At 41.9% G+C, this 26,915-nt stretch overlaps 1 protein-coding gene across 1 annotated transcript; it reads left to right on the plus strand.

Annotated features, from left to right (window-relative positions):
- Positions 1-26,915, plus strand: DCAF10 (DDB1 and CUL4 associated factor 10). The gene is made up of 7 exons (XM_006272082.3): positions 1-346; positions 4,242-4,355; positions 13,331-13,528; positions 14,005-14,207; positions 15,794-15,904; positions 17,559-17,704; positions 20,652-26,915. Exons 1-7 carry the CDS (start codon positions 24-26, stop codon positions 21,018-21,020), a joined length of 1,464 nt encoding a protein of 487 aa, XP_006272144.3. The 5' UTR covers positions 1-23; the 3' UTR covers positions 21,021-26,915.

A 26,915-nucleotide genomic window follows, 5' to 3' on the forward strand; every position in this document is an offset into this window, starting at 1 on the left:
GGTGGCGCGGGGATGGCGGCGGGATGAGCCGCGCGCGGGGCCAGGCCAAGGCCCCCACGGTCGCCGCCGCCATGGAGCCGGCGCGCGCCGCCAGCCCCGCGGCCGGGGGCGACCCGCCGCCCGCCTCGCCCCGGGCCGCCGCGGGCCCCGGCGGGGTTGGGGGCCGGGGCGGGCTGCTGGGCTGGCTGCGGCGGCGGGGCCTGGGCCGGGGGCCCTTCGTGGACCCGGCGCGGGACAACTACCGCGCCTTGACAGGGCTGTACAGCGCCATCCAGCCCGCCGACTCCGTGTCGCTCAGCACCCGCACGCACGGCGCCGTCTTCAATCTCGAGTACTCCCCCGACGGGTAAGGCCGGGCCCGGGCCGCCCACCCGCACGCCCTGGTGCCCGGGAGCCGCTTCCCCGTGGTTGTCGGGCCCGGGGCTGGGAGGAGCCTGTTGCCTTCCCTGTGAGGGGCCTGAGCCGCGGGGGGAGGGCAGGAATGGCAGCGCTGTGTGCCCACCCAGGGAGCCTCTTATGTAACCGAGGCATAATGCTAAGTAAGGCCAGGAAGTGATCAAACCTCTGCAGGTAGAAGCAGCGCATCCACAAATCCTGGAAAGAGGGTTTGTGGGTTTTGCTTTGGTCAAGGGTGTCCCGAATCCCCTGATTCTTGGCGGGCAGCAGAAATCTTCCCCACAAAATGTGGTGTGTTGGATCCTGCTCATCACTTGGCAGGTTTTTGAATGATGGGGGATGTGTTGATCCCAAGCAGTAGGTAAAAGTTTAAGCTAGTTAATCAATTTCTGTATTTGATAAAACCTAGTTGGGTTTATTTCCTCTTCTTTTTTTAATGGAAAAAGTTACTAGTGGAAACTCAATATGCGTCTGTTCATCTGCTGTTTGCAAAGGTTTGTGGGTTGGTCTCACTAACTGGCTATTTTGGCAGAGCTGCTTGACACTTCCAAGAGTGGTCTGGGTTTTAATCTTTCAGACCTGTACTGGGATCAAGGGTTATTCCTCTTGTGGGGCTGTTTATGCAGGTAATGCCACTGACTTCAGGAAGATTAGCAAAACTGACTCTGGACAGTGGTGTGTCTAATAGCACTGTGTATTCAGGGTGCTGTTTTCTTGCAAAATGTAAGGCTGGTTACAGACAGAAAAATCTGTGTGCACCCCTTCCACACTGCCCCCGCCCCCCCCCCCCATCCGAATGACCGCCTGGGCCATGTTCAGCAGATACATAAATTGCAGGGATTAGCTCAAAGTGTGGTGCTTGAGCTGGGACAGAGCTCAAAGTGTGGTACTTGACATTTTTAGTTTTATGCTTGACTGGAGGAGACCAGATCTAGTTTTAATGTCCTACCTTTTGAGGCCCACTGAGAATAGAAACAAGTTATTTGTGCACTGGGGAACTACAGCACTCTGGTGTCCAACAATATATTTGCTTATAAGTGTAGTAGGTGACGTGGCAATAGATCGGCATCATTCTGATTCTCATCTGATTTAGCAAGTATGCTACTGGCAGCAAGCGCTCAACAGTAGTAGTAGGGCATATTGATGGAGGATTAACCTACTATTTTTGTGAGAGATCGGGGTTTGGAACCAAAGGAACGTTACTTCGAATTATTTGAATTTGACATGTTGTACACCTGTAGCCCATTAGTTTTAGACTTGAGGTAACAGAACACTAAAATCTACTTTAAAATATAGACAAAATTAAAAAGAGAGAGTTAGGTGAGCTTAAAGAAGGATGGAAGGTCCTAGAACAATAGCACAATGTGGAACAAGCAGAATTCAGAAAAATATATTTGAACAATCACTTTTTGCGGCATGTTTTCATTTTAGTTGACTTGCATCCCCCCCCAAAGTGGACACAACCATATTTTGTTTCTGGACAACCAAATACAAAGTTTTAATGGTCAAGGACAAGCTGTGAGTGGTAGTGTAGCCTCCCAGATGCACTGAAACTTAATCAGAGCCAAGTTCCAGTTCTCCTTGGATATTGGTGGTGAAACTACCAATGAAATCAAGCAGTTACATCACACCAGATCTGGCCCCTAATTTGCCTCATTCTCTATTCTCAGAGCAGGACAGAATGAAATTTCAATAAGTACCAAACTGAGCTGTTGGCAGTTCTCATGTTGGGACAGATGAATTCCTCTGTCATGTTTTCAGTATGTAAGTGTATAGTCGTGCCAATTTTTCAAAACAACAGGGTCAGTCTTCTGCTGAGATTGCAGGAGCTGGTGGCATAAGGGATGGAAGTGAAATGTTTTATGCTGGGGTAGCTGGGGTGATGATGTAAACACCTAGTGAAGGTGAGCAGTGCCAGTTCAGTGTCGCTTGCTATGGTGCAGCATAGTTACATCAGCACAAAGGTCCCCAGTTTGGACAGGACATGTTTATCTCTCCAGACAGCACAGGATGACAGGAAGCTCAAATTTGAGGAGCTACTGGATTCTAGCTTCTGGCACGTATTTTGCTTCCTCGGGTTGGTGGAGCAGACAACCCTCAGTCTTTGATGTGCTTCACTGCGTTGTTCTAAAGCAGTTTGGAATTCTGTCATGCTAGGAAAATCCTTAGCCCTCCTTTTAGAACAGCTTTAAAATCCACTTACAGTGGTTTGGCAGTGGCAACTGATCTTAATAGTACTAAATCAGGCTTGGTAACATTTACCTGTCTTTAAAATGTTGTTTTATAGTAATGATAGAAGATACTATTGGCTAATGCAAAATCATATTTCTTTAAAAGACTATGGACTTTTGATGCTTTATATGGCTCTTTGGAATTTGGAAATTGCCTTGCTGCCACTTCCTTGTTGCTGTTATCTGTGAACATGTCTCTGCCTTAATACGTCCTACAGTCCTTGTGTAGTTAAATGAGACAAACCGCAGGTCGGATGGCAAATGTTATCATTCTGATGAAGGCTAATTCAGTTAGTCAGTGTATGAATTTTGCTTTCTGGTGGAGCGTTGTTTAACTAGTATATTCTGAATGTTTTCTTTATACTGACTTTAACAGGCTTTGAGTCAGTCTCCAAATAAGCAGCTACCCAACCCAAATTTTAGAAAAAAAGAAAGAATGGTTATAGTTTCCTAGGCCGAGAGGGAGTCAGTTGGATTTGCTGCAGCTACTGGCTGGTTACTTAACATGGTCTGGTCCATGTTAGTTAACATGCCTAAAGGATGGTATCATAGTTTAAATAGCAAAACCTTGCATTACTGATCAGCTGGTGCTTAAGTACATTGTGATTATATTTTATAATTTTGGATCTTTTTAAACTACTCCAGCTAGTAAGATGGTGACATGACCCACATTCTAGGATTCAGTGCCACAGGTACTACGTATTTCTTTGCTAGGTACTACTACTGTCAGTTCACCAAGCTTATTCAGAGCTGGCTATTAGAGGGTCTTTTAGGAATAGCATCTCTTGTCTCTTCAGGATAAGGGGGCAGACTAGATGATCCTAAGGTCCCTTCTAACCCTTGGATTCTAGTACACTATTCAAGCACAAATTGATATAGCTTTGCAAGATCCTTCAGTCCATAGGTGGAGAAAGACTGTGAAATGGCCACAGAAGTCTGTTATAAACCTTGGGTTAGAACCCATATTGTTGTCTACATCCTCCTTCTCCTTCCATTTAATAGGCTGCAGTTATGAACAGAGCTGCACACATATGGAGCTCCAGTTTCCATATGTATTCCTAGATTTTATCTCTCTCCCCCACCCAGTAGCCAGTAGGTTAGAATACAAAGGCAGTGATGGGACACAACACCCTTAGATAATATTTTGTTCAAAACTCTCGTAACTCTACTCAGCCTGTGGATTGATTTGTGTTGTCATCAAGTTTTATGCAGTAGCATAATAGTTATAAATTAGCCGTTATTCAATTAAAGGGTTCACATGACCTGTCCAGTGGATACACCAGCTACGCATCGATTTATGCCAGCCGCCAAGCTGCAAAGGAGAGCAGGTTTGGTTTGGTTTTTTTTTCAGAACAGGTGACAAAGAAATGACTTCATAGTTGAGTAGACAGCATGCCAATGTTAAACTCCTTATTTGAGACTGCACAGTGGAAAGAAGGCAATGGAACAAAGCTACCTGCGCAAAATCAGAACAGTGTCTTGGGCTTTGTGAAATGTGCACAGTTGGTAACAAAGCAGAGATGAGAATAGGTCTAACGGATGCCTGTCAAGAGTATTTAAAGACTTTACTTTCTTAAATGAGTAATACCTTTCCTTTTCTCTTACTCTTTTCAGGTCAGTGCTGACTGTTGCTTGTGAACAGACTGAAGTTTTGCTTTTTGACCCCATATCTTCAAAGCACATCAAAACTCTCTCTGAAGCTCATGAGGACTGTGTAAATAATATCAGGTCAGTCCCTTGGGGGAGGGGGCATGGCGGGAAGCCAAACTTTAAATGCAAGGAAATGCCATAATTTTTTTAACGGTAGATATTTTTTGTGCATTGTGGTGCTGTCATAATTTAGTTCAGTCTTCTCTTCTCCTACACATTTTATCCAGCCAACAGAATGTGATTTAATGTGTACTGTTTACCTTGTTTTGCTGCATCCTGTTGCAGGGGAGGGAGCGGGGGAGAACAGGGTGAGAAGTTGAAGAGCATTATTGTGTGTCTGGTTGCAATACGAAACACACACACTTGTTCCTTTTAAATGACTGTGGTTTGAGGGATGCAGTGGAGGGCTTGGTTTTTAAGGAATATTGGTTATTTCAGTTTGCCTAGTAACTGCGGGGTATGTTTTGTAAGCACCAGGCACAGGAAGAAAAGGATTTGTATTTATACAAAGCCAGAACTTAGAAAGATTTAAAAAGATGAGCATTTATTTGGAAAGCAAGGATATTTGGTGTTTTAGTTTAATCAGGGTTTAGGAAAGGGAAATCTCATGGTCAAGGCCTTAAACTAGGGGTGGGCAAAATGGCGGATCCAGCCAGAGGCCGGACTCCATTTCCCAACAGCCCCTGCCTATGTCACTGCAGCCAGTTTCCATGGAGACCCCAGCAGCAATGGCTCCCTGACAGTTCGGGGCCAGGGCTTTCATGGAGACTGGCCCCAGCAGTACTGGCAGGGCGTGTGGCTGGATGGGGAGCTGCTCTGTGGTCAAAGAAAGGATGTTGCAGTGGTGACAGCGTGGTTCAGAGCCAGGGCAGAGCTGCGATCCTCTGTCTGGATGCCCCTACCCAGGGTGTGTGGGCAGTGGATCACAGCTCTGTCCCAGCTCTGGACCATGCTGTCATCACTGCAGGATCCCAGCCCTGGAGCAGCCTCATGCCCTGCCAGTGCTGCTGAGGTTGGTCTCCATGGAAACCGTGGCCTCATTGTCACTGCTGGAGTCTCCATGGATACCAGCTGCAGCAACATGGGCAGGGGATGCTGGGAAATGGAGTCTACCACTGGCAAGACTTTGCCTGCCCTTACTTTAAACCAGTCTCTGACTCTGGAATTAGAATGTGGCCTTCACTGGGGACTGATTATCCTACTACAGGGTTCCTTGCACTTGAGACTGCCATCATTGGAGACAGAATTGTGGCATAGATGGAGTGAGAAGCTGATGCAGTCTGGCAAGTCTTGTGTCAAAATGAAGATGTCCCATTGGAGCTTGTCATACAGTAAAGAGTTTTGACATTGAACTAAACAATGAATGTGATGGACTGCACTGTATTAGAATCTAACTCACAAAACTTGCTGTCTGCTTATCAAGGAGGTGGGAACCCCATGATAATCTGAGGGTCCTGAGTCATCACTTTCTGTGGAAAACTATTAAACCTTAAATATGTAGTTGTTACAGTTGTGAAGGTAGTCTCCCAAATGGGAGCTGATGCAGTGTTGCCTGTCTGAGCCTGTAGACAGGATTACTGCCTAGCTGTTAGCTAGGCAGTAATCTGTTAGCTCATAGCATCTCAAGATTGCAGCAGGACAAATTGACATGGCCAGTTTTATTGCTACTCTTCAGAATTCTGGAGAAAAATGATTGACTGGTTCACACTGTGGCTTGGTGAAGAGAAGAGTGACGATTAAATATTTTTGGAAGACCTCAACAAGAGAACGTGGTGATGTGTTGCATAATGGAGATACCTTCCTGTGCTGCCCCTCCTCTCTTCTTTAGAAGTGGGGGCTGAAGCTTTGTTTTTCAAACACTGTTTACCCAAAGTCTTGTATGAAAGGTGAACAGTGAGAGGTGGGGAGTGCAAAAGCAAAGACTGTTTTTCCCCTCTACTCTGAGTGTGCGTTTTGCTACCCTAACCTCCTCCTTATTCCAGGACTCCACACCTTGAATTTAGAAGTATATTCTATTTACGTTATATTCTAAAAATGATTTTTGTTTGTTTGTTTGTTTATTTTTTAAATAAGGCATCCTTTGGGTTCCTTGTTTGTCACAGGTTTTCATATCGGACATTCTTACCTTATGACCAAAGGTGGCCTTATTGGTTAACGTACCAATCTGCCAACATAAGCTGATCACGAGGCAAACTTGACTCTTTCCTTTTCATGCATCTCTGCTCTGGCTTCTACTTTTTGTATTCAACTGAAACTGTTTGTGCTATTGTCTGACTCCTAGTGACCTAGCCACCTCTCACAGCCAGTTTTCCGGCCCCCTCCTTGGCCTATGAGCTGCCTTATGGGAAGTTGACCATACTCTTGAAATCTGGTTCTTCCCTGGCTATTGTGATTTTTGCCTTTCCTGCTTCTGCTTCTGTTCTACTTATCATGTCAAAAGATCCTCTTTGTTCCCCCTTCTCCTCCTTTCTGTGGGGTGTCCCACAGGGCCCTCCCCTTCATTTTCTTATACTTTATCAGGGTACTCTCAGTCACAAATACCAATTCAACTGCCATCTTTTTGCAGACAGCTCACAGATATACCTGTTGGTTCCAGATTTGCTGCCTCGTATCCAAACACAACTCTTAATCCAGTGATTCTCAACTAGAGTACTGAAAGATCCTTTTAAGGGTGTAACACGGTATTAGCACTGCAGGGTGTGCAGATACCTACACAAGATAAACCCAGAGACTTCAAATAAGAATTTATAGTGCCAGAAACATTCTTACATGTTATAGTCTTCTCAAGTTCTTTGCAACAGAGGAATTGCTCTGTTATTTTTCTGTGGTCAAATAATGAGCAAAATTAAACTTTTGGAAATGGAATGCCAGTAATTCAGAGACATTATGGAGGGGGTGCCTTGAGTCTAAAAAGGTTAAACTACTGTCTGAAACTGTCATTTTGGCATGAAAATAGAGTTGAAGCTCAGTACGCCTAAAACAGTTAATCTTTCTATTTAAGACATTCTGCTGTTCTATTTCTTGATCACTTTGGGTATCCCCTCTATCCTGCCTGTCATTTAGGCCCATAATCTCATTGTTATCTTTGACTTGAACTTTTCTCCAAGTCCTGGTATCCAGGTTCTGACTGACTCTTTCAGGTCCTTTTTGCAATACACCTCAATGACATTACTGCCTTTCATATCTCCACCCAGGTGAAACTTGTGGCAGAGTTTCACCTCACCTCTTAGTCACTGCAGCATCCTTTTGTCCAGCTTTTGACAAGTACAGCCTTGCCCTGCCTGCCCATTCAGGATGGATCTGCAAAATTCATTTTTCTAGCTCATTGTTTCAACTATGTCGTTGTCCCCTACCCTGCCACCCTGTGTATACTAGAACCCTAGTCCATAATTGGATAGCCTAGATGCTCTTGTAATACAAATGATATCTCCAATGAAAAACACTCAGCAAACCAAGTGTTGCCACTAATGACATGTTTGACATAATCTAGATGCTAAGAGCTTTGAAATATATGGATTAGTATGCTGAATATAAATGTATATATTTTAGGGTACAAAAATAACTGACTTAGACTTCCTTGTCCATCAGGTCTAAGTTTATCACCCATTTCACTTGTCCATTGCTATGCCAGTTCAGCAGAGATAGTTAGATAAAAAGCTTACAGCTTATCCTTGGGTCACTCCCAGTGTAGTCAGTCATGTCAGCAGACTTGTGAAGAGGTGCAATTTTTAGATGGTCTGTAATAAAGAGAAATAAAATTCAACTCTTAGGTGGTGTTTATCCCTGTCCCTTTATTTTTATAATCTTGTATCTCTGCCTTCTCTTGTTTTGGTCTGCAAAGGACAGCAGCAGGCACAATTACTTTGGTCTCTAATGCTCTCCTTGTCCTGTTATAGCCAGTCCTGGTGATCTTTTTGGTTTTATTTACTTTGGACTTATTGTTAGATGCTTTTGCAAGCACCTTGCATGTAACACACTTGCTTACTTTCAGACAAGCAGTTGCATCATTTTCTCTTGTTAAAGCAAAGCAAGATCCTAGATTTTTTATAGCAAAAATGACCCTACAGTCATTTTCTATCCATGTGTGCATTATAAAGGTTTCACCCAGTGACTTTTCATACTGATCCACCAACTGGTGATTGTAGTAGAGCATGATTTTTAGAAGACATGTAGACTTGATATGAGATGCTTCAAATGGCAGAACCTCATACTTCCCTTAATAGCTTTTTCTAGTGGCTTATTACTCTCACTAAAGAAAAGCATCCTGTTTTCTTAGTTTGGGTTTCCTAGCCTCACCTTGCATCCCTGACTTATCAGCCTTTGTCTGCTAGAGCAAAGAGCTTTGTGCCATTTGAAACCACCTCTCTATGCAGGTTCTTGCAGACCATCAAATTGCCTGTTGCCACCTCATGCTGGGATGGGTTTTGGCCAGAAACCAGAGAGTGTGAAGATAAAGTTTTTACCTGCTAGGATAATTGCCCCTCTGGCTGTCATCATGTAACTAGTGTGACCCATAGACTTGCTCCATCCTGACTGCCTTCTTTGACTTTAAGATGTTTGGCATCTTCCTTCAGATAAGACTTGTCATTATAAATAGGATCCATGCTTATTCCTTGCAAGAAGTGGATGGTGTGAGCACGGGGTGATGCAAGGGTACACTACATGTGCTTTATTTGGTGTACAGGCTGGATGATGATGCCCAGTGAATGAGTTAGGACAGCATGTTTAACTGTGAGAAGTGGGTGGATAAAGATAAGGATTTGAAAACAAACAACTTTAAATAAATACATTTCTGCTTTAAAATCGGTTTCATTGTCTTTCTGTTGTATCATGTAACTAAAAAGTACGTGTGAGATAAAAATTGCTGTGGGTGATACCTTTTATTGGACCAACTGTTCAAATGGGAGGGATATTAGACAGGCTTTTGGGTACAAAAGACCCTTCCTCAGATCTGAGTTGTCTGTTGTATTTTAGTTTCCTAATTAAAATTAGAGTTTTAAATTACATAAAGATTTATTTTTAAGCTTGATCCTTAAAAGATGGGTGTCTCTTTAAAAAAAAAAAAAAAAAAAAAAAAAAAAAAAGACATGTTCAAGAGCCTCCCTGTCTCCCTAAGAATGAGAGACCAAATGGCACCAGATGGACAAGCAAATAGCATGTGCAGTATTGATAGCCATCACCACTTTCCAGCATGTAGATTTTCCAGAGCTGAAACACGTCAGTCAGTTCATGCTCTCCCAGGATCTGCGCCTTGAAGTTGTGACTATTTGCAGTTCAGCCTGTGGATTAAATGAGGTATGGTGTCAATTAAAAAGAAAAATGTGTGCTTGTCAGCAGCAGCTACATTATAAAACATGCACAAAAAGAGGATGGAAGTGTTGGACTAAGGCTTAAAGAAAGTGAGATCTGGATAAAAGATGAGAAGCCTGGCAGCAGAAGGTGATGCTAAGAGTTAGATGGCATGAAAGTAGAGCTAGCATCCACATCCTGAGCAGTAGGTTAGGACTTGGATGGAGAGCTTCCTGGCTCCTACTGTGTTGTCTGCTTCCAGTCCTGTCTGCACCTCCCTTTGCTGGCCCTGTAGCCACAGTGAATGATCCCAGAGTTGTGCTAACTTTCTGCTGGTCCCTGAATTAAGGAAGAGGCAGTGAAGCCAAAGGCAAAATTAACAGGGAGTGAATGCTTGCTTTCAGGATTCTAGGGCATGAACATGAAGGGACCGTGGTTTTTCTCTGATTTAAAAAAAAAAATAAAAAAAAAAAATCCCCAATTTTTGGTTAAAAAAAAAAAAAATAACCCCAAATCTGGATGGATGGATACGTTTCATTTTAATCAAGGAAAGTGTGGATTTAGGGTTACGTTTTTAACCAAAAATTAGGGTTTTTTTTTAAATCTGAGAAAACCAGGATCCCTAGTGATTATAAAGGGATACTCGTGAAAAAGCTGGAAACCCTCTCCCGCTCCCCACCTTAATTTTTCTTTTAAATGTTTCTGAGGTAACTGTACTGTGACTTTAAAGAAAAATAGTAAGATGAAAGTGGAACGGTGAAGTGCATATTTTACTCTATGCTGGTCACCTGTTTAATGGACTGATTCTTCTATTTTCAAAAAGCATCTTCTGCTTCTCTGCTAACTTTGGGCCAGATTTTGAGAAATACCTGTGTACTGTGTAATAACCCTGGATGTCTGATGAGCTGCCTCTTGGTAGGTTCTGTGTACAAATGCACTTTTGAAAAATTGACTGCTGCTAATTTTGTTTTGTCAAATTTTAAAACAATCTATGTTGTCTTGTTTAGTGACATGACCAGCTATAGTGAGGTCTAATTTGTGCTTGCCTCCTTCACTGATTCACTCAGCTATTTAAGAGATCGTGGTGATATGCTGTACAAAACAGAGAAACACCCTCTATCCTAAGGAGTGTAGCCAAAAAAAAGTCTTGGATGTAAAATGTTCTAGGTAACTTAGTAGCATGGGTGCCTTTTACAATGAGGCAAGGTTAAATAAGTGGATTAATTACAGTAGGCTTCACAGAAAATATCAGGGTTTCTTTAAAAGGAGTATTTGAATTAGGCGAAGTGAGTATTTTTATACAGCAGTAATGGGAGGAAGAGTCAGAGAAGGAGGAATGAAGCAGTAGCAGACAAGGCAGAAACAAAGGAAGATGAGAATAGAAGTGAAGAGCAGGACAGCGTTGTCCCGGTCCGGCAGTACCTACTAGAATTTCGTGCTCCCTGGGAGTCTAGAAACCAGAATTCCTGTTGTTTTCAGCACTTTGCCTGTTCAAAGAAGTAGAGGAATCCACATGCCAAGGTGAAGGCTGAAGGTCTAAATTAAATTTGACAGCCTTGATATCAGAGATTCCTAAACAATCGGTTGTGGGAACATCCTACCAATGATCCGAACTCTGGATAGTCATGGGGTGCTCATGCCCCTTTTGTGCCTGTTACATTGCATTAAAAGATGAGAATTCATGCATTTTAACTTTCCCTGTGCTTTACTGCCACAGGGATGATGTGTGATCTCCAGGGACCCTGGTTTTCCCTGATTTAAAAAATTGCAAATTCTCTGATTAAAACCCCCAAAATCCGTGATTAAAATTAAAGGCCCCCCACACTCCAGTCCTGCTGGTGCTCTTCCCCCCCCCCGCAAGCTGCCAGGGCTATAGGGCCAGGGACCCAGGTCCACAGCCCTCTGCCCTCAACAGAAGGCAGCGGCTGCTGCAGCAGAAGGAGCACAGCCAGCGCCCCCACTGCTGCCTGCCTGCTGCAGACTCCGTGGGGGCAAGGCTGCAGCATGCGCTCCTGAGGGTAGGGGGACCTGCGTCCCCCACCCCCAGATGTGTGCGGTGGGCAGGGGTAGGGCTTCTTGCCCTGTTGCCCTCCCCCAAGGCCTCTGCAGCGCAGCATGTTACCCAGCGTGGCAGGGCACAGTGGGACTGTGCAGGAAAGCTGCATGCCTGTGTGAACTCTGATGCCCTGGTGACACTTCCCCTGCAAGCGGGGGCAGCAGCAACAGGTGCAACCCTGCACCGCCCCCCGTGCACACAGGGGAAGTGTGGCCAGGGCAGTGTAGAGTTCGCAGTGGCAGGTAGCTTTCCTACTGTGCCCTGCTGTTCCGGGTTGCACATGCTGCGCTGGGGAGGCCCTGGGTGAGGGCAGCAGGGTGGGGACCACGAGCCTGCAGTGCACACCCACCCTGTCCCTGCCCCCCCCCGCACAGATTGGGTGCGCACAGGTCCGTCCCCCCTGCACCGAAGTGTGTGTACTGGGAGCTGCGTGCTGTTGTCTGAGTGGACTCTGTGCCCCCTTGTGTGGCTTCCCGCACTCCTGCAGGAAGCTGCCCATGAAGGCATGAAGCCGATCCGGACTGCCCCACAGTGCACGGACCAGGAGCTATGCGCTGTCAGCCCAAGCGAGCTCCCTACTTCTGTATGCAACTTCCCTGAGAGGCCGATAGCATGCTGCCGGGCAGGCAGGCACTCCTGCGGGAAGCTGGCTGGGGACTGAGGGAGCGGGGAGGGGTTGGGGAAAGCCCCATATGGAGTGCCTGTCCAGCCATGGCACATGGACTGGGAGCAGCACGCTGTCGGCCTGAGCGGGCTCCACACTTACCTGTTCAGCTTCCCTGAAGGGCCGATAGTGCGCTGCTCCTGGTCCGCGCACCACCAGCAGGCACTCCTTGTGGGGCTTCCCCCAACACCTCCCTGTTCCTCAGCCCCTAGCCTCACACGTATGTCCTGCCCCCCACCTGCTCTGCTGGCTCTCTCTCCAGCCCTGGGAGTCACCCAAGCCTGCCACCCATGGCCCTCCCAGCCCTGCCTGTGCCCCAAGCTATGACCTGCAACCCCCCAGCCCCCTGCAAACTCCGCTCACTTTAGGCGCCAGGAAGGAAAGTGAGCCTGAGTCAAGCCTTGGGTGACTGAGAGCCTCAGGCCCTGCCCTTTTCCCCCTCTCCCTCCCACTCTGGGCAGGGTTGGCGGTTTCCTACCCTTTTTGCAAGGAGCTCTTGCAGGCTGGACCCTGCCACCTGCAGAGCTCTTTGCAAGAGCGGGGCATCCGCGGGTATCTCTGCTAAAAGGGAAAATCCGTTTTTTTTTTCTCTGATAAAGGCAGGAAATCTGTAGTTTTCTCTCTTTTTTTCTGTGAGGAACAGAAAACCTGGATCACTGGTGCTCTCCAGCAAAAGATCATCTGATTCAGGGATGTCCTCATAGCAGTTATACAAACTTTGTGGTTGGTGCTATAATAAAAATTGTCATTCCATGTTTTCGTTTTGTTTTGTAGATCTGGTTGCATACTCTCCTCAGTTTATACCTTGAAAGGAGATAGGGAGGTAAACAAATATCCTTGCTACTCTTTGAGGCAAAAATGTAAAATTTTTATTGGGGGATCCTATCTATTACTGTAAACTATCTTTCATTTGTAACGGTTTGTCACAAAAAATTAAAACCCACAAATACCAGTTCAGGAATAGCTAAGTATGAGGTAATAGTGCCTTGGCTGTACCATGGATCTGAGTTCACTTTGATACTTAGTTTTCTGTCCATTTTACAGGTTTCTAGATAATCGACTGTTTGCAACTTGTTCTGATGACACTACAATAGCACTTTGGGATCTGAGAAAACTAAACACAAAAGTGTGCACTTTACATGGTCACACCAGCTGGGTGAAGAACATTGAGTATGACACCAATACCAGACTACTGGTGACATCTGGGTTTGATGGAAACGTGATCATTTGGGACACCAACAGGTATACGGGTGGTGTATTTCCATTAATGCATGAACTGTGAGAGGACAGGACTCTCCTAAATGTGAATAGCAGGATGAAGACACACTGTTCGGAATGAAAGCTTAGTAAGTTCTTTAATACAATCATTGTGATCATTCATCAGCCAACAGTGACTGTCACAAATTTGAACTGCCATAGTACAGTGAAGACCAAGGAACTAAAAGGAATCTATCTTGAGTGAGCTTGAGACTCCAAAAAAGTCATTCTTAAAAGCTGAAAATTGGCAGAATTAACTTGAAATGCAAGTGCAGATTTCCAGTCTCTATTTAAAGTCCATCTTAACTGATGCACAAAAATAACAAGTGAATTAGTTCCTGGGAAAGAGGGGGTGTTCATCACCCACTTTATCTGCTTATGAACCTAACTTACAGATTTCAGATGCTGACCTCAGGCTCCTACTTTTCAGCCCTAACCATCTTTCCTCCTTCATTGTCCAGGTGCACAGAAGATGGATGTCCTCACAAGAAGTTTTTTCACACCCGGTTTCTCATGCGGATGAGATTGACACCAGACTGTTCAAAAATGTTGATCTCGACCTCCTCTGGATATCTCCTGATTTTGCATGACCTTGATTTAAACAAGTCTTTAGAGGTTGGCAGCTATCCAATTTTAAGAGCCAGAAGAACTACATCAAGTTCAGGTAAATTGTCACTGATGTCTTGCATCATACATCTCTTGATAGATGTATTATTTTAGACTATTCCCTTGACCAGTAGAAAGCAGGGAGGAGTGGCTAGGAAGATTTATATGATGAGTTGTTCAAGGGCACTTTGGTTCTGTGGCTTGATACCTAATGAGACCCACAATTCTGAATGATATTAAATATTTACAGTATTTTTTATCATAGAAAAGTAGGACTGGAAGTTCTGCTCCCTGCTAAAAGCAGGATGATTCCTGACTAAATTATCCCATTCAAGTGTCTGTTCAACCTGCTTGTGAAAATATCCAGAAATGGAAATCCCGCAACTTCCCTTGGTGGCCTTTTCCAATGCTTGACAGATGGAATGAAATGCTTTCACATGACACACGAAGTCATTTTGTCTGTGTGGTAAAGATACATTTCCTGTCACTGTAAAATGCCAGGTAGTGCCGGACACTTAAGTCCTGGCTAGAGTTTGTGTTGCTAAGAGCAGACTGATTAGTACTGTTGAGAAGCGGAGACCAGGTGTCTGCCCTTACTGGTATGCAAGTGTAGCTGTACTGCTTCCCAATGGGTTTGGTGTACACAGAGCTACGCAGCCTATGTGTGTATGGGCAGCACTGCTTGGCACAATGAGCTTACAACCTGGACTTTGTGGCTGGGACCATATGACTTTGCAGCAAAAAGTTCTGTGGCTTATGTTTTGCAATATTACAATAACAGAACCAAAAAGTGAAGAAAAAGAAAAAACTGTGCATGTCCTTTCTTTGTTTGGTTCCTTTTATCTTAGCAGAACTGCCACGAGCTTCTTACTCAACCAGACAGTGGAATTTAATATTTGGGGCTACTCTGAAATGTGACTTTTAAAAATGGCATAACAGATTTTCCTTTTTGTTGCCATATTACTAATTTGCAGTAGTTATTAGTGAACAAAGAAACTGATTTCTAACAGCCACTCGCATGCAGTTGTCCTGAAATCTGTAAGCCAAATTGAATTCTTGTTTTCTGATTCATCTCCATCTATTATAAAAATGCTGCAGGTCAAACCCTATTTCAGTTGCGTTTGGAGTAGCACAACAGGGAAGGATTAACTTCCAGCATTATTTTAAGTGAAGATGCTTATTTTAAGAGAAGGAAGGTATTCGATTTGTCCCTTAGAGCCGAGGTTGAGTTTGTAGAGTGTTGGCAGTTGACTTGCAACCGAGGCAGTCATGAGCCTGTTAAACTTTTAGGCTTATTTTTTTCAGGGTATAGTCAAAGATGGAAGCCAAAAGCTTTTGGGCCAGACTTTTAAAAGCATTTATGTGTCAACACCCATTCAGTTGGCCTTGAACAGTATTAGCTCTCTAAACTTTGGGGTTGTTTTTTTTTTGGTTTGAATTAATACTAATCCATTGTGGTCTACATATGGCAGTTCAGTATCAGACCCCATTGTTTGGGGGCAGTTCTTAAAAAAAACACACTGTCCTAGCAAGATGCATATGCAGGTAAAGCATTAAAATTATTTATTGAAGGGATAAAATGAGTTGCATACAAAACAAAAGCTGGGCTAGCCTGTTAATTTATATGGGTACTGCTGTTTTCAGATATGACATCTTCCAGTTCATCTGGTCCGAGAACTGTTGGTTCACCATGTCACCAGAATGATTCGGGTCCATTGTCTGAAAAACACATGTCACGAACCTCACAGAGGGAAGGTATGTTAAGATTAAAATGTGTATGAGTAAGTGAACCAAGGAATAACTAAGTGGCTTTTAAAACCTAAAAAGCAGTGTTGCGTTTTTAGTAGTTTTATGTACTTTCCTACTTATTTTAAATAAGACTAGTAAGAAAAACAGATCTTACTAGGATTTACATCAAATCAGCATATCATCACCTAGTGGTGTCTGGAGCTGATTTTATTTATTTTCAGATTTCAGAAGGGGAACACTCACTTCACAGTAGTATATAAACACTTTTATACCTGGGAAATTGCAATCTAATTGTATTGCATAGCATTTTGTACCACTCGAATGTAAATACCTACTGGTAGGGGCATTTATTCCTCAAATGCAAAAGGGGGCTGGAAAAACCCACTGGCTAGTTTTTTGGGCTTTTTTTTTTTTAACTCTGACTGGATGGAAGCACTTGCAGTGAGCTTGAACTTTGTGGCATTTTTAGTCAGATTTCCTTTTTGCTCAACAGAACTCCTTGCTGCTTTGTGTTTCATTATCTCTGTTTGCTTCAGTGACAGATAAGTGTTTACTGGTGCTTCATGCAGAGCCTACATGGAGTGAGTGGCCAGATCCTGTTCCTTGGGTATTAACTGACTTGTTTATAAAGTTCCATTTACAGGGGAAGTTGCCTATTGAAGTAGGAAATACCATGCCCTATAGTTGGTTATAACTCAGTTTCCTTACTGTGCTGGACTTTGTGTGAATCTGTTTCCACCAACATAATGGGAATAGTGTTGTGGATACTGATCGTGACGTTTTTAGCCATGATGGCTATATAACTACCTAAATGAAAGGAGGCAGAATATACTAGTAAAGGCTTTGGTTACTGGTGGTGATGAATAAGAGGGAAAGATTCCAGCTTGAGGTTCAGCTCTCAGGGTGAGTTTGAAGAACTGGCAATAAATATAGATCACTTGTAAACTGAGTAAGCTTTTTATGCAGAATGCTCCTTACATAGTCAATTTTAAAGTTATGGCAGAATAGCAGTCTTTGAAACTACCTTCTGCAGTGACAGTGAGAAGTATGTAGGGATGATATCTCTGGCTTTGTGTATGCATTTGTGTTATCCAAGATGGGTTTACACTAGGGGTGCACCAACATTGGTTTTTTTTGAGCTGATACTGATGGCCAATTTTTTATGAGCCATGTCAGCCGATACTGATCCGATAGATGATGTGTAGCTGGGCAGCTTACAGAGCCTGTGTTGTGGCTGTATGCATGCACAGAGCATTTATCAGCCACGTTATCGGCCAAAAAAGCTGATTGCCGATACTGTCAATTTTCCTTTTATTGGTGCTGATCTAATATGGGACTGATGTATCAGTGCACCTCTAATTTATACAGCTATTATGAAGGACAAACTGTCAAAGCAAACGATTCCCCAGTTCTGTTATTCCCTCATACCTATTAGCAGTTCACAAAATCTGCATCTCTACCCACCTGTAGGACTGGTGTACATTTCTCCATGAGGGTGTTAGATTTAATTTTTGTAAAGCACTGGAAATACCTGACAATAAAGCTAGATCCAAATATTTAATAAACTGCTTTTTTTAATGCAGAGTTTGGCCAAAGAGTGAAGTAATAAGAATCGTAGTATAGTGATGCTGTGTGACAGAGTTGGTATATATTTTCCTAGGTGGATCTCCACGAAATAGCCTTGAGGTATTAACACCAGAAGTTCCTGGAGAAAGAGATCGTGGTAACTGCATCACATCACTGCAGCTCCATCCTAAAGGATGGGCTACTCTTCTTCGGTGCTCAAGTAACACAGATGACCATGAGGTAAAGAAAACAAGAACACTTTTATAATAGATGTACTTAGTGTTATATAGATTCTACATAATAAATAATGCCTTTTTGGCAGGTGAAAATATGGTGCTTCTATTTCTGATTCATTTAGGTTAAGTTAACTATTCCTAGTGATTCCCTTAAATATTTGTGCCATGCCTCTTGTATTTTTACAAAGTTGATATTTTATCTCAATATGGGGATATATGGTCCCCAGTGGAGTCTTGAGTATTTCATTCACCATCATTAAGGAAAAACTGAATGCTCGTTACCTAACCATACAAAGGATGTCAGGATATTCTGCAGGCAGTCTGGGAAACTTGATATTTGAGTGTGGTAAGGGATGGTGGGGAAACAAGCTGGGCCTGATGAGGAAAGACCTCCTCATGATGAAGAAATCCTGAGAGCTTCAGTGGGCTTTTACTCTTCAACTGTGTTACCTAAAAGATGGACAAATCTGGACCATGGAAATAACTCAAGCCATGAACAAATGATGAAGCAGCAAACAGAACAAGAATGTATGTTAAAAATTATGGTGGCTTCTATGGCACAATGTAGTGCTGTGTAGAGAGGCCTAAACCAATTTCACATGAGTCTCAGAAGCAGATAAACTGCATTAGTCTCTTTCCTGAGTTCTCTTTAATAAGCTTTTTTTCTCCCTGTTGACTAGCCTGGGGAGGGAAGAGCACAACGCTGATACAGCTGTACTGGTTCTAGCTTTTACTTGCACGCTGTGGCTTTGGGCTGAATAAATATATACCAGGTTGCTTAGAGTTTAACGTGGGTATCTCTACACAGTGCTGCATTGCACTGTACAGACGTGGCCCAGGAACACTTAGGCTATCCCTCTTGATGTTTTGAAGGGGAAAAATGAGTCTGACTATTTACAAATATTATCAATGCACTTCAGCCAGGGGAGATGAGACTAGTTGACCCAGACCTTTTTTTAAACGCAGTTTTCGCCTCCAGGCATTGTGTGGATGAAACATGCTTCCTGCAGTGATAGACAGTTTCCTAAAAATGCCAAGCTCCTCACATGGCAGTATTGTTCAAACTAACTGTATGGATGTTAGGGACTTTAAGAACTGCACATGTGATGCTTTTAGTTATGGGATACCACTTCGCATTCATAGCTCTTGGTGATGCTAGCCATCTGTAACAGTTTTGATTACCACTAGCAGAAAATTTGTTGGCGTCCTAAATATTTTTTAACAGGAGCTTCTGAATCTAATAATGCACAAGTCTAAGTGTGCCAGTAAGAGGTTAGCAGGTTAGAATTTGAGCGCTCTCTCCTTATTAAAAAAAAAAACCAAAAAATTCAAGCATGCTGTGCTTAAGAGCTCTGCACTGCATCAGTTATTCTGGAGTGGCCTATTTAGCATCAATGACATACCCACTTTAGAGCCTAAAATATAGAGACTGCAGGGCATCTGGTGGGGCTGGGAATTCAGGGGTAGGGCATGTCGGTGAATTCTAAGGTATGGAGCCCTGTTGAAAATGTGTTTTTGTGGTAGGCAAGCAACTACCATGTTAACCCCCATGGATCTCTGTTATCACTCACCCCACCGCTAGAGGCAGATCTGGATCCAGCCCTTGAGGAACCCTGCAGCCCGGATCCAGTGTGGTGGGCCAAACAAGTCTGACATCCCTACTTTAATGGATTAAAACAACTTAGTGCTTGCCAAAATGCACGTTTCTGGATATGTGCATTAAATGTGTTTGCAGAAGTAGGGCTCCTGATCTCTCTTGCTTGATAAAGAAACAAGATTAGATAGTTGCCTGCTTGTTCTAATGCCTCTGGCTCAGAAAAAGCATCTTATCCCCTTTGGACTCTGGGAAATCACTCAAGTCCTTGGGGAATTGAATCAGTTACTCTTTTCATGCTGTGTTGGTGAGTCAGATGGTGTTCTGCACAAAACTAAAAATCTCTTGGTGTGCTTTTGCCTATATTAAGTTAAAATGTTCATACTTTACATATCTGGCTGAAATCAATGAAGTTTAGAGCAAGTGCTTTCAGTGGGGGTGGAGGAGAAGGTCTCCATTACTTTATAAAGAGCATTGATCAGTTGGTGTCTAAGTTGCATCCTTTCATTTTTTTTTTTTATGTTTACTTGCTCTAAAGCTAAAATAAAATCACAGTGGACCAAGATGAGTTGAAACTAGAATTGTAAACAAAACAGTGTCACAAACCTACTTATTGGGAAACTGTATGCAGTGGTTGAGGCTGAGTTCTAGAGTAATTAGTTTGCAGGCTACTTCATAGATTCATTTGTGGTTTAAGGCCAGAAAGGGACCTTTAAATCATTTCAGTGCCTTTTACTAGTGACCTTCTTTGTCTTTTAAGTGAAAAGAAATTTTTTGTGAAACCTCAGTACTAGTGCAGGGTTGTGTCAAAACTTCCTGAGTCATGTGCCCAGAGACTGATGGGATATTTTTAGATTGCTTTCCGGGGGAAAAAAGGCTTCTTTTTTAATACTTACCATTTGACACCTCCCTAGTTTACCTGAACCTGGCTGCTGACTGATTTACTTAAAATGGATTTCATGCATACAAAGTAACATGCTTTCTACAAGCTTCTTGCCTACTAATTATTGGAAATCTGACAGACTTTTGCCGAACTTGAAAATGACTGGTCTTTGAACTGTTGTAGGGTGAACCATTGTAAGATAAATTCTATAATGTTGTACTGCAAAATAGTTTCTGAAATGCAGATTTTGGATTACCTTTTCCTCAGTCCCACAAAGTAGAGTAGGATACAAAACGTAACGTTTGCAGATGTTATGTGATATTAATGAAATATTTTAGATGCATTCATATTTGAAGAACGTAAGAATAGATGGGCAAAGTGTATAGACAGTTCCTGTGTCATTCACTCTTCACGTGAAGAAATATCTGGGATACTGATGTTCATATAAAACTTTTCCTGTCTCTTCCTCTGCAGTGGACCTGTGTCTATGAATTCCAAGAGGGAGCCCCAGTGCGTCCTGTCTCACCCCGTTGTTCTCTACGACTGACTCATTGCATAGAAGAAGCCAATGTAGGCCGGGGTTATATCAAAGAACTCTGTTTCAGCCCTGATGGCCGAATGATTTCCTCCCCACATGGCTACGGGATCCGCTTGTTGGGGTTCGACACACAGTGCAGTGAACTTGTTGACTGTTTGCCCAAAGAAGCTGGTCCCTTGCAGGAAATCCGTTCTCTGTACTCACACAACGATGTGGTACTGACGACCAAGTTTTCTCCAACGCACTGTCAGATTGCCTCAGGGTGCCTTAGTGGACGTGTTTCTTTATATCAGCCAAAGTTCTAGGCACATCTTGCATCAACAGGAACTTCTCAGACATTTGTTTTTATAATTACTTCAGTTTAGTTGAAGTGTGTTCTTTTTAAAATCTTGTAAGTTTGGACAAGATCATAGTTACTATGGTCTGTGAACATACCAGTGAAATGAGTTCAGTCCAGCACTGTATACATCTGGCACTGTATACACAAGCCAGATGCCCTGCACCCTGTGTTCAGCCTTCCATGCAGTCCCCTGCTCCTGCTGATCCTGTGCCATTGATCTCCAGTCTTTCTGGTTGGTTTGCACAGTAGCACTTGGTCTTTCTTTTCAACATGACTTCTGGTAGGCCACTGCAAAATGCCTAGGACAGGGGCAGGAAGAACAGTTAACCAAGCAAACCTCCCCTCCCTCTGTTTCCACTGGTACAATCTTTCCTCATCACAAAGGGAATTGGACTTCCTTGCATCCACTCATTCAGCCTTTTTTGCTGCTGTAACTTTTCTCTGCAGTGAAGAGGTAATGGAACTGTTCTTACACATACTAGATTAATTTTGCAACAGAAGGGGGAAGAAAAAAAACCCCCAAAACCTACTTGCATTCCCAATATAATGAATTTGGTTCTTGGTGACTGGCTAGAAAAGTGTTGTTACTTTTTCTAATGCTTTGCTGTAGTTAAATTTTAGGCTTTTTTCCTTAATTTGTATACACTGTGTTTATTATCAGATAGAAAATTTTCAGTATGGAGATGCAGCTGCATTTCTTCAGTGAATTCAGTAGGAAAAGAGTGCCGTAATGCATTGGAAGCATAAACATCTTGCCTTGTAAGCATTGCAAAATAGCCTTTAGAAAAGTCTGGCATAAAGTGGCAAGTTATGTGTACCCCAACCACCAAGCTCTCTGTGACCCATAGTACGGAAAGCTTTTTATGGTAATAAAATCCTTTTTGGAATTTTGTTCTGAAAATTAAGAAATAACAACACTTTTTGCATTTCCCATTCTGTTAACTAGGTGAATTCCCAACTAATTCCCACAGAAGTGCATAATAAAATACTCTTGTAATGTGCACAGATCTTAGCCACCTCTTTTATCCAAAGCATAGCCCACAGAGGGTACTGTAATTGTACTAGTAAAGCTGTCTTTAAAGTTACACTGTCAATTTGGAACAGATCAAAGTATATAGGTCCAAAGATCATTTGCTCAAATTGGACCCTTCAGTGACAAGGGACAATATTCATGTGAATGCTGAATTTTACTTATTTGCAATGTAGTTAACCTTGTATAGTTGCTTCAATAGCTTATCACAAGGGTATAATTTTGAATGCCACTTCTAATCTGCATCAAAAAGATGATGTCCTCCAGTTGCTCAAAAGCCACTAGTGGGAGTGAGCAGATGTTTGTATAACTTTACTCTCTGGGTGGAAAACGAATGAGCTTAACTTCATGTATAACTCTGAGTGCCCATTGCGTGAAACTAGGAATGAAACACCAAGATTTGACACAGTGCATAGACTATCATTTAAATAACGATATTTCCCACACCTGGATTGAGACTAGCACAAGAGCTGAAGGATTTTACATAAGAGGAAAACAGGAAGATGACTGCTGTAGGTAACAACAGATCTTTCAGCCTGATCTTTTCAAAGTTGAGCTGAAATACTACCCATTTCATCCCCTCCTCCCCCCACCTCTTTAAAATTTGTTGGTTTAAACGCACAGGATTAGGATTGATAGGAAGTACATTTCTTGTCTAATTTCAGTCTTGAGAGTACTTTAATTTGCACCACCTGGAAAAACCTGCAATATGTTCATGACCTAAGAATAAGATCCTAATTAGGCCAAAAAATTCTTGGAGCGCAGTAGGAAATATTGCTGGAAAAAAGCTTCAGGGTTCTCCTTTTGGCCTTCAATAGCCAAAGAGAATTTTAACAAAATACACTTACTTTAGGATGACTCCTTAAGAGAGCCTTCTGCCAAAGGCACCACATTCAGAGAAGAAAAATGAAATGGGAGGCAACAATATTGAGCAGGTCACAGAACTAAAGGCTGGAAATCTGACAGTGGGCTTGGATTCCTCTATGCTTTACATGAGTAACTTCCTTGACAACCTCTCATTCTAGGGGTTGGATGGAACTTGTGTTATGGGACCGCTGAAACCTATTTGGAGAACTAAAAAAAAAAATCATGAAAACCTTATGTTTTGTTGGCAAAATGTTCAGTAATAAAAAGCCTAAACATTGGATCTTTGCTATTGGAGGGCAGGTGTGAAGTGATCTGGTTAATGACTGCTGCACTGAGGATTGATTTCAAGTAGTTGATCATGCAGCATCTGAAAAACAGTTACAGTTTTGTCTTTGTAAATTTATTTGTGTAATTCTTTGCTGTTTCTCTTACTAAATGGCTCTTTAAAATTCTCAATGCAGTATGCACTTTGAGGAAGCCCTATGACACTTAATCTAGTTATACTTTGCTCCATTAATTTAAAGTACAGGGAGCATCCCCTCTTCTCTTCAGATGATAACTGATATGAAACAATACTCCGTAGGTTCAACATGAAATTTAAGTGAAACAACCATTTGGGTACTACGAGAGTTCTGTTGTTGTGGTAGCTACGACCACAAGTTCATAATAGCATTGGTGGCAGATTCAAAAAATTAAGCCAAACGTTGGGGTGCTTTGCCATCTGAAATTTAAAATAGGAAGGGAATAGATGTTGGAACAAACTTTCACCTGTTTAAACAATTTTTACAGGAAGATAGGATAGAAATCAATCTGAACTGTTTCAGAAAATGTTTTCTCCCCTCTTTCTTCCTCCTGCCCCCTGCCCCCCCAAAAAAACACCACTACAATGGCCAAATCCCATTAGAAATAAATAGGACTGAATAACTATATAGAGAATACAGAAAGATCCACTTAATTTGTATACTCTGTGCTCCTGCAAAATGACTCATTCAAAAAGCTAATTATTGCAAATAATCACTCCCACATTCCTTCTACTCCTTGCTGCATGCATGGTTCATACTATTTAATAAGCAATCTGCAAATCTGAACTTCCTAAGAATTGGATTTCTTGAACTGTGTATGAGATGGCTTACACGGTTTTTCTTATCTGTTATGTCAAGGACTGGAAATGACAATACTAAATACGCTGTGTATTAGCCTGACTGCCTGAGAAATACAAGCTATCCCACATAGAAGTCATAGAGACATAGGGCTGGAAAGGACCTCAAGGTCATCTAGTCCAACCTCCTGCCTGAGGCAGGGTGCTTATTTGTAAAGGAACACAAGTTTATGCAAAGTTTGCAATGCTTTTAGTTGGGTAGGGCTTTAATAAAAGAGGCCTAGACAAAAGTCTACAGAGATCAGTGTTTGAATTGTAAAACTATTAAATTAGGGTTCCTTTCAAGGCTACAGTGAAATGTTATGGTTTAGTGTGACAGCCTGACAAGTGGGATTAAAGTTTATGCAAGCTTGTACATGCAGCTAATTTTTGGAAACAGAATGAAAAGTTGTTGGTCAAAGCTTGTGGATTTATACCTCCTCCTTCCCTCCCACCATATTGATTAGAAAAAAAAATACCCCTAGAAATAATTATGTAGGGCACTGGTACCACACCTCTTCATTTTGTGAACCACAAAAGCTCTTTCCAGGGACCAGCTCTGCTCCAAACATCCCGAAATGCTGCTACTTAGCTTGTTAAATACTTTGTTGCATAGGTCAGTTCGGCAACTATATAAAATAGGGAGAATCATGTGGAATAGCTCTCGGTAAATATTTGGACTTGTGAACACAATATTCATTTCAAATACAGGAAAGTACCATGGAAACTCACTGCAGCTTTTGGTTGTAGATAGTCTTACTATCTGAATTCCTTGAAATAGAGTATTTGACTTTTTTTTAAATTATTCTTTGTCTATGAATATGCACTGAGTACTGCTTTTTTGAAGAATTCTACCTCATGACAATTTTTAAGGTATTGCTCTGAAACATTTGACACTATTTTTTCTGTACAGGGAATTGTTACTCTATTAAATACATTGCAGCTGTCCTACCACATGTAGGTACTATTTAAAATGCACAGCAATCCAGAGTGGTCAAAACAGGTCTGCGTGGTCCACTGCTTTGCAAGGCCTGGCCATTAAGAATAAGGCCTATCAGAGGTTGTCCTGCTCTAGGGCTTGGATCATATGTTAAGGGTGCTTTGTAGTGTCTGTTGAATGGCATAGAAGCAGATTTACTTTTATATGAAGACATGTTCCATCCATGTATGCTATAGGAATGTGGCTTGATCTCATTTGCAATAAGTTTGAGTTAGAACAAATAGATAATGTTAGTTGTGGTAATGGATAACTACTTTTTAACCACCTTTGAAAGTTTTCTGAAAGCTAATATATTTCACTTATGAAATATAATTGACAGCATATGGAAACTTTGTTCAGTAATGCAGTTAGATGCTCCCGATTTCTTGATAAGATACCATGATTTCTGTGGGATTTTTTTTGTCTTTCTGAATCATGTTGTTTTGCCTTACTGAATTAACAAAGTGACTTGGTGTGTAAGATTTGCATTTTTTTTAGATGGAAGAAAGGATTTATATACACGTCTGTTATTTTAAATAACAAAAGGTAAACTATGTCATGATTAACCTTTCCTGACTGCTATCTAAGGTGCAACATTGTGTAAAATCTATCCCTGATGGAAAAATGAGTTAAATTATCATAGATCAACCTTGTATAACTAGTATGCTAAGCTAGTGGCTTAAATCAGTTATTTCTGTTTACATTATATTTTTCACCAGTCAAGTCCTACAATTTTAATTGGACTGTGGAATATGCAATAATCTTTCCCAAAGCATGATTTCATGCTCATTAGTTATTGTTGTAATTGTTTCATTGTTGGCATGAATGATCAGCAGAAGCAGCTATACTGCATAATTAAGAGCTCCATAAGAATATCAATTTTAGAAGTGTTTATGAAAACCACAGCTAGTGCATTTTGAAGCCAGTAAGTCTTCTGTAGTTTGTCCAGTGGCAGTATTGTTGAAGTGAAATACATTTTTTAAATATTCCACTAGAGGTAGTTTTTTTGTTTGTTTGTTTCTTTAAACCACCAGAATACTGTTACCCTTTTGGGTAAGGGAAAAATGGGGTAAAAATGAAGTTAGTTAAAAATGGAGTTGTTTAAACATGCTTATACTTCAGCAAGTTTCAGCTGGCATGTCTGAAATACTTTTTTTTCTTTTATTTTTTTTTTTGGAGTTCAGGTTGGGGAAAGGAGAATTTAGCTTGAAGGAACATAAATAATTTAAAGTGCCCAATTCTGACCTGCTTTACTATTAATCTGCTACATCCTAGACCTGATTTTGAGATGTTTAGTTTCACCAGTAGATCTTCCTGTATGTCCAACAATACTGTAGCTAAATGATAAGTGGCAAAAAATAATTCCTTAAAGAAGTCTCAAATAGTACAAACGTAGAAAAAGATGTTTTGGTATTGCAAAGTAAAACTGAAGTCCACAGATAGATTCAAGCCCTTCACAGTCGTAAGATTGTCAAAAAGGAAAGATCATCTCTAAACAGTAGAGAACAGAAATAGCTGACAGTGTTTTTTTTTTTCAGTAACTTGTTTGCTTTGTGTGGAGGAGAAATCCTATTTCCTGATCTTAGCTAATGGTGCATTCTCTGCAACAGTGAACAGTTATTGATATTCAGCAATCTCAAGTGTAAGGCTTTTTAATACAAGAGCAAATTGTGCATGTAGAATATTTTGAAATACTTAAAGGTTTCTTAGTAAAAGGGTGGAGACAATACAATACATAAAGTATCCGAGCTCTTCTAAATATACTGTATTTACTCCTATACAGTAACTCTTACTGTTTGTGAAGTTTCTCTTGCTTGCATAATAAATTTAACATTTATTACAGCAA

This window comes from Alligator mississippiensis, chromosome 3, assembly GCF_030867095.1.
Source record: "Alligator mississippiensis isolate rAllMis1 chromosome 3, rAllMis1, whole genome shotgun sequence".
Lineage (NCBI taxonomy): Eukaryota > Metazoa > Chordata > Crocodylia > Alligatoridae > Alligator > Alligator mississippiensis.

Coding starts and splice junctions, on each gene's coding strand:
- DCAF10 (XM_006272082.3), top strand. CDS start 24: ATGAGCCGCGCGCGGGGCCAGGCCAAGGCCCCCACGGTCGCCGCCGCC. Junction 4,356..13,330: donor GACTGTGTAAATAATATCAG/GTCAGTCCCTTG, acceptor TCCATTTTACAG/GTTTCTAGATAATCGACTGT. Junction 14,208..15,793: donor AAGAACTACATCAAGTTCAG/GTAAATTGTCAC, acceptor TGCTGTTTTCAG/ATATGACATCTTCCAGTTCA.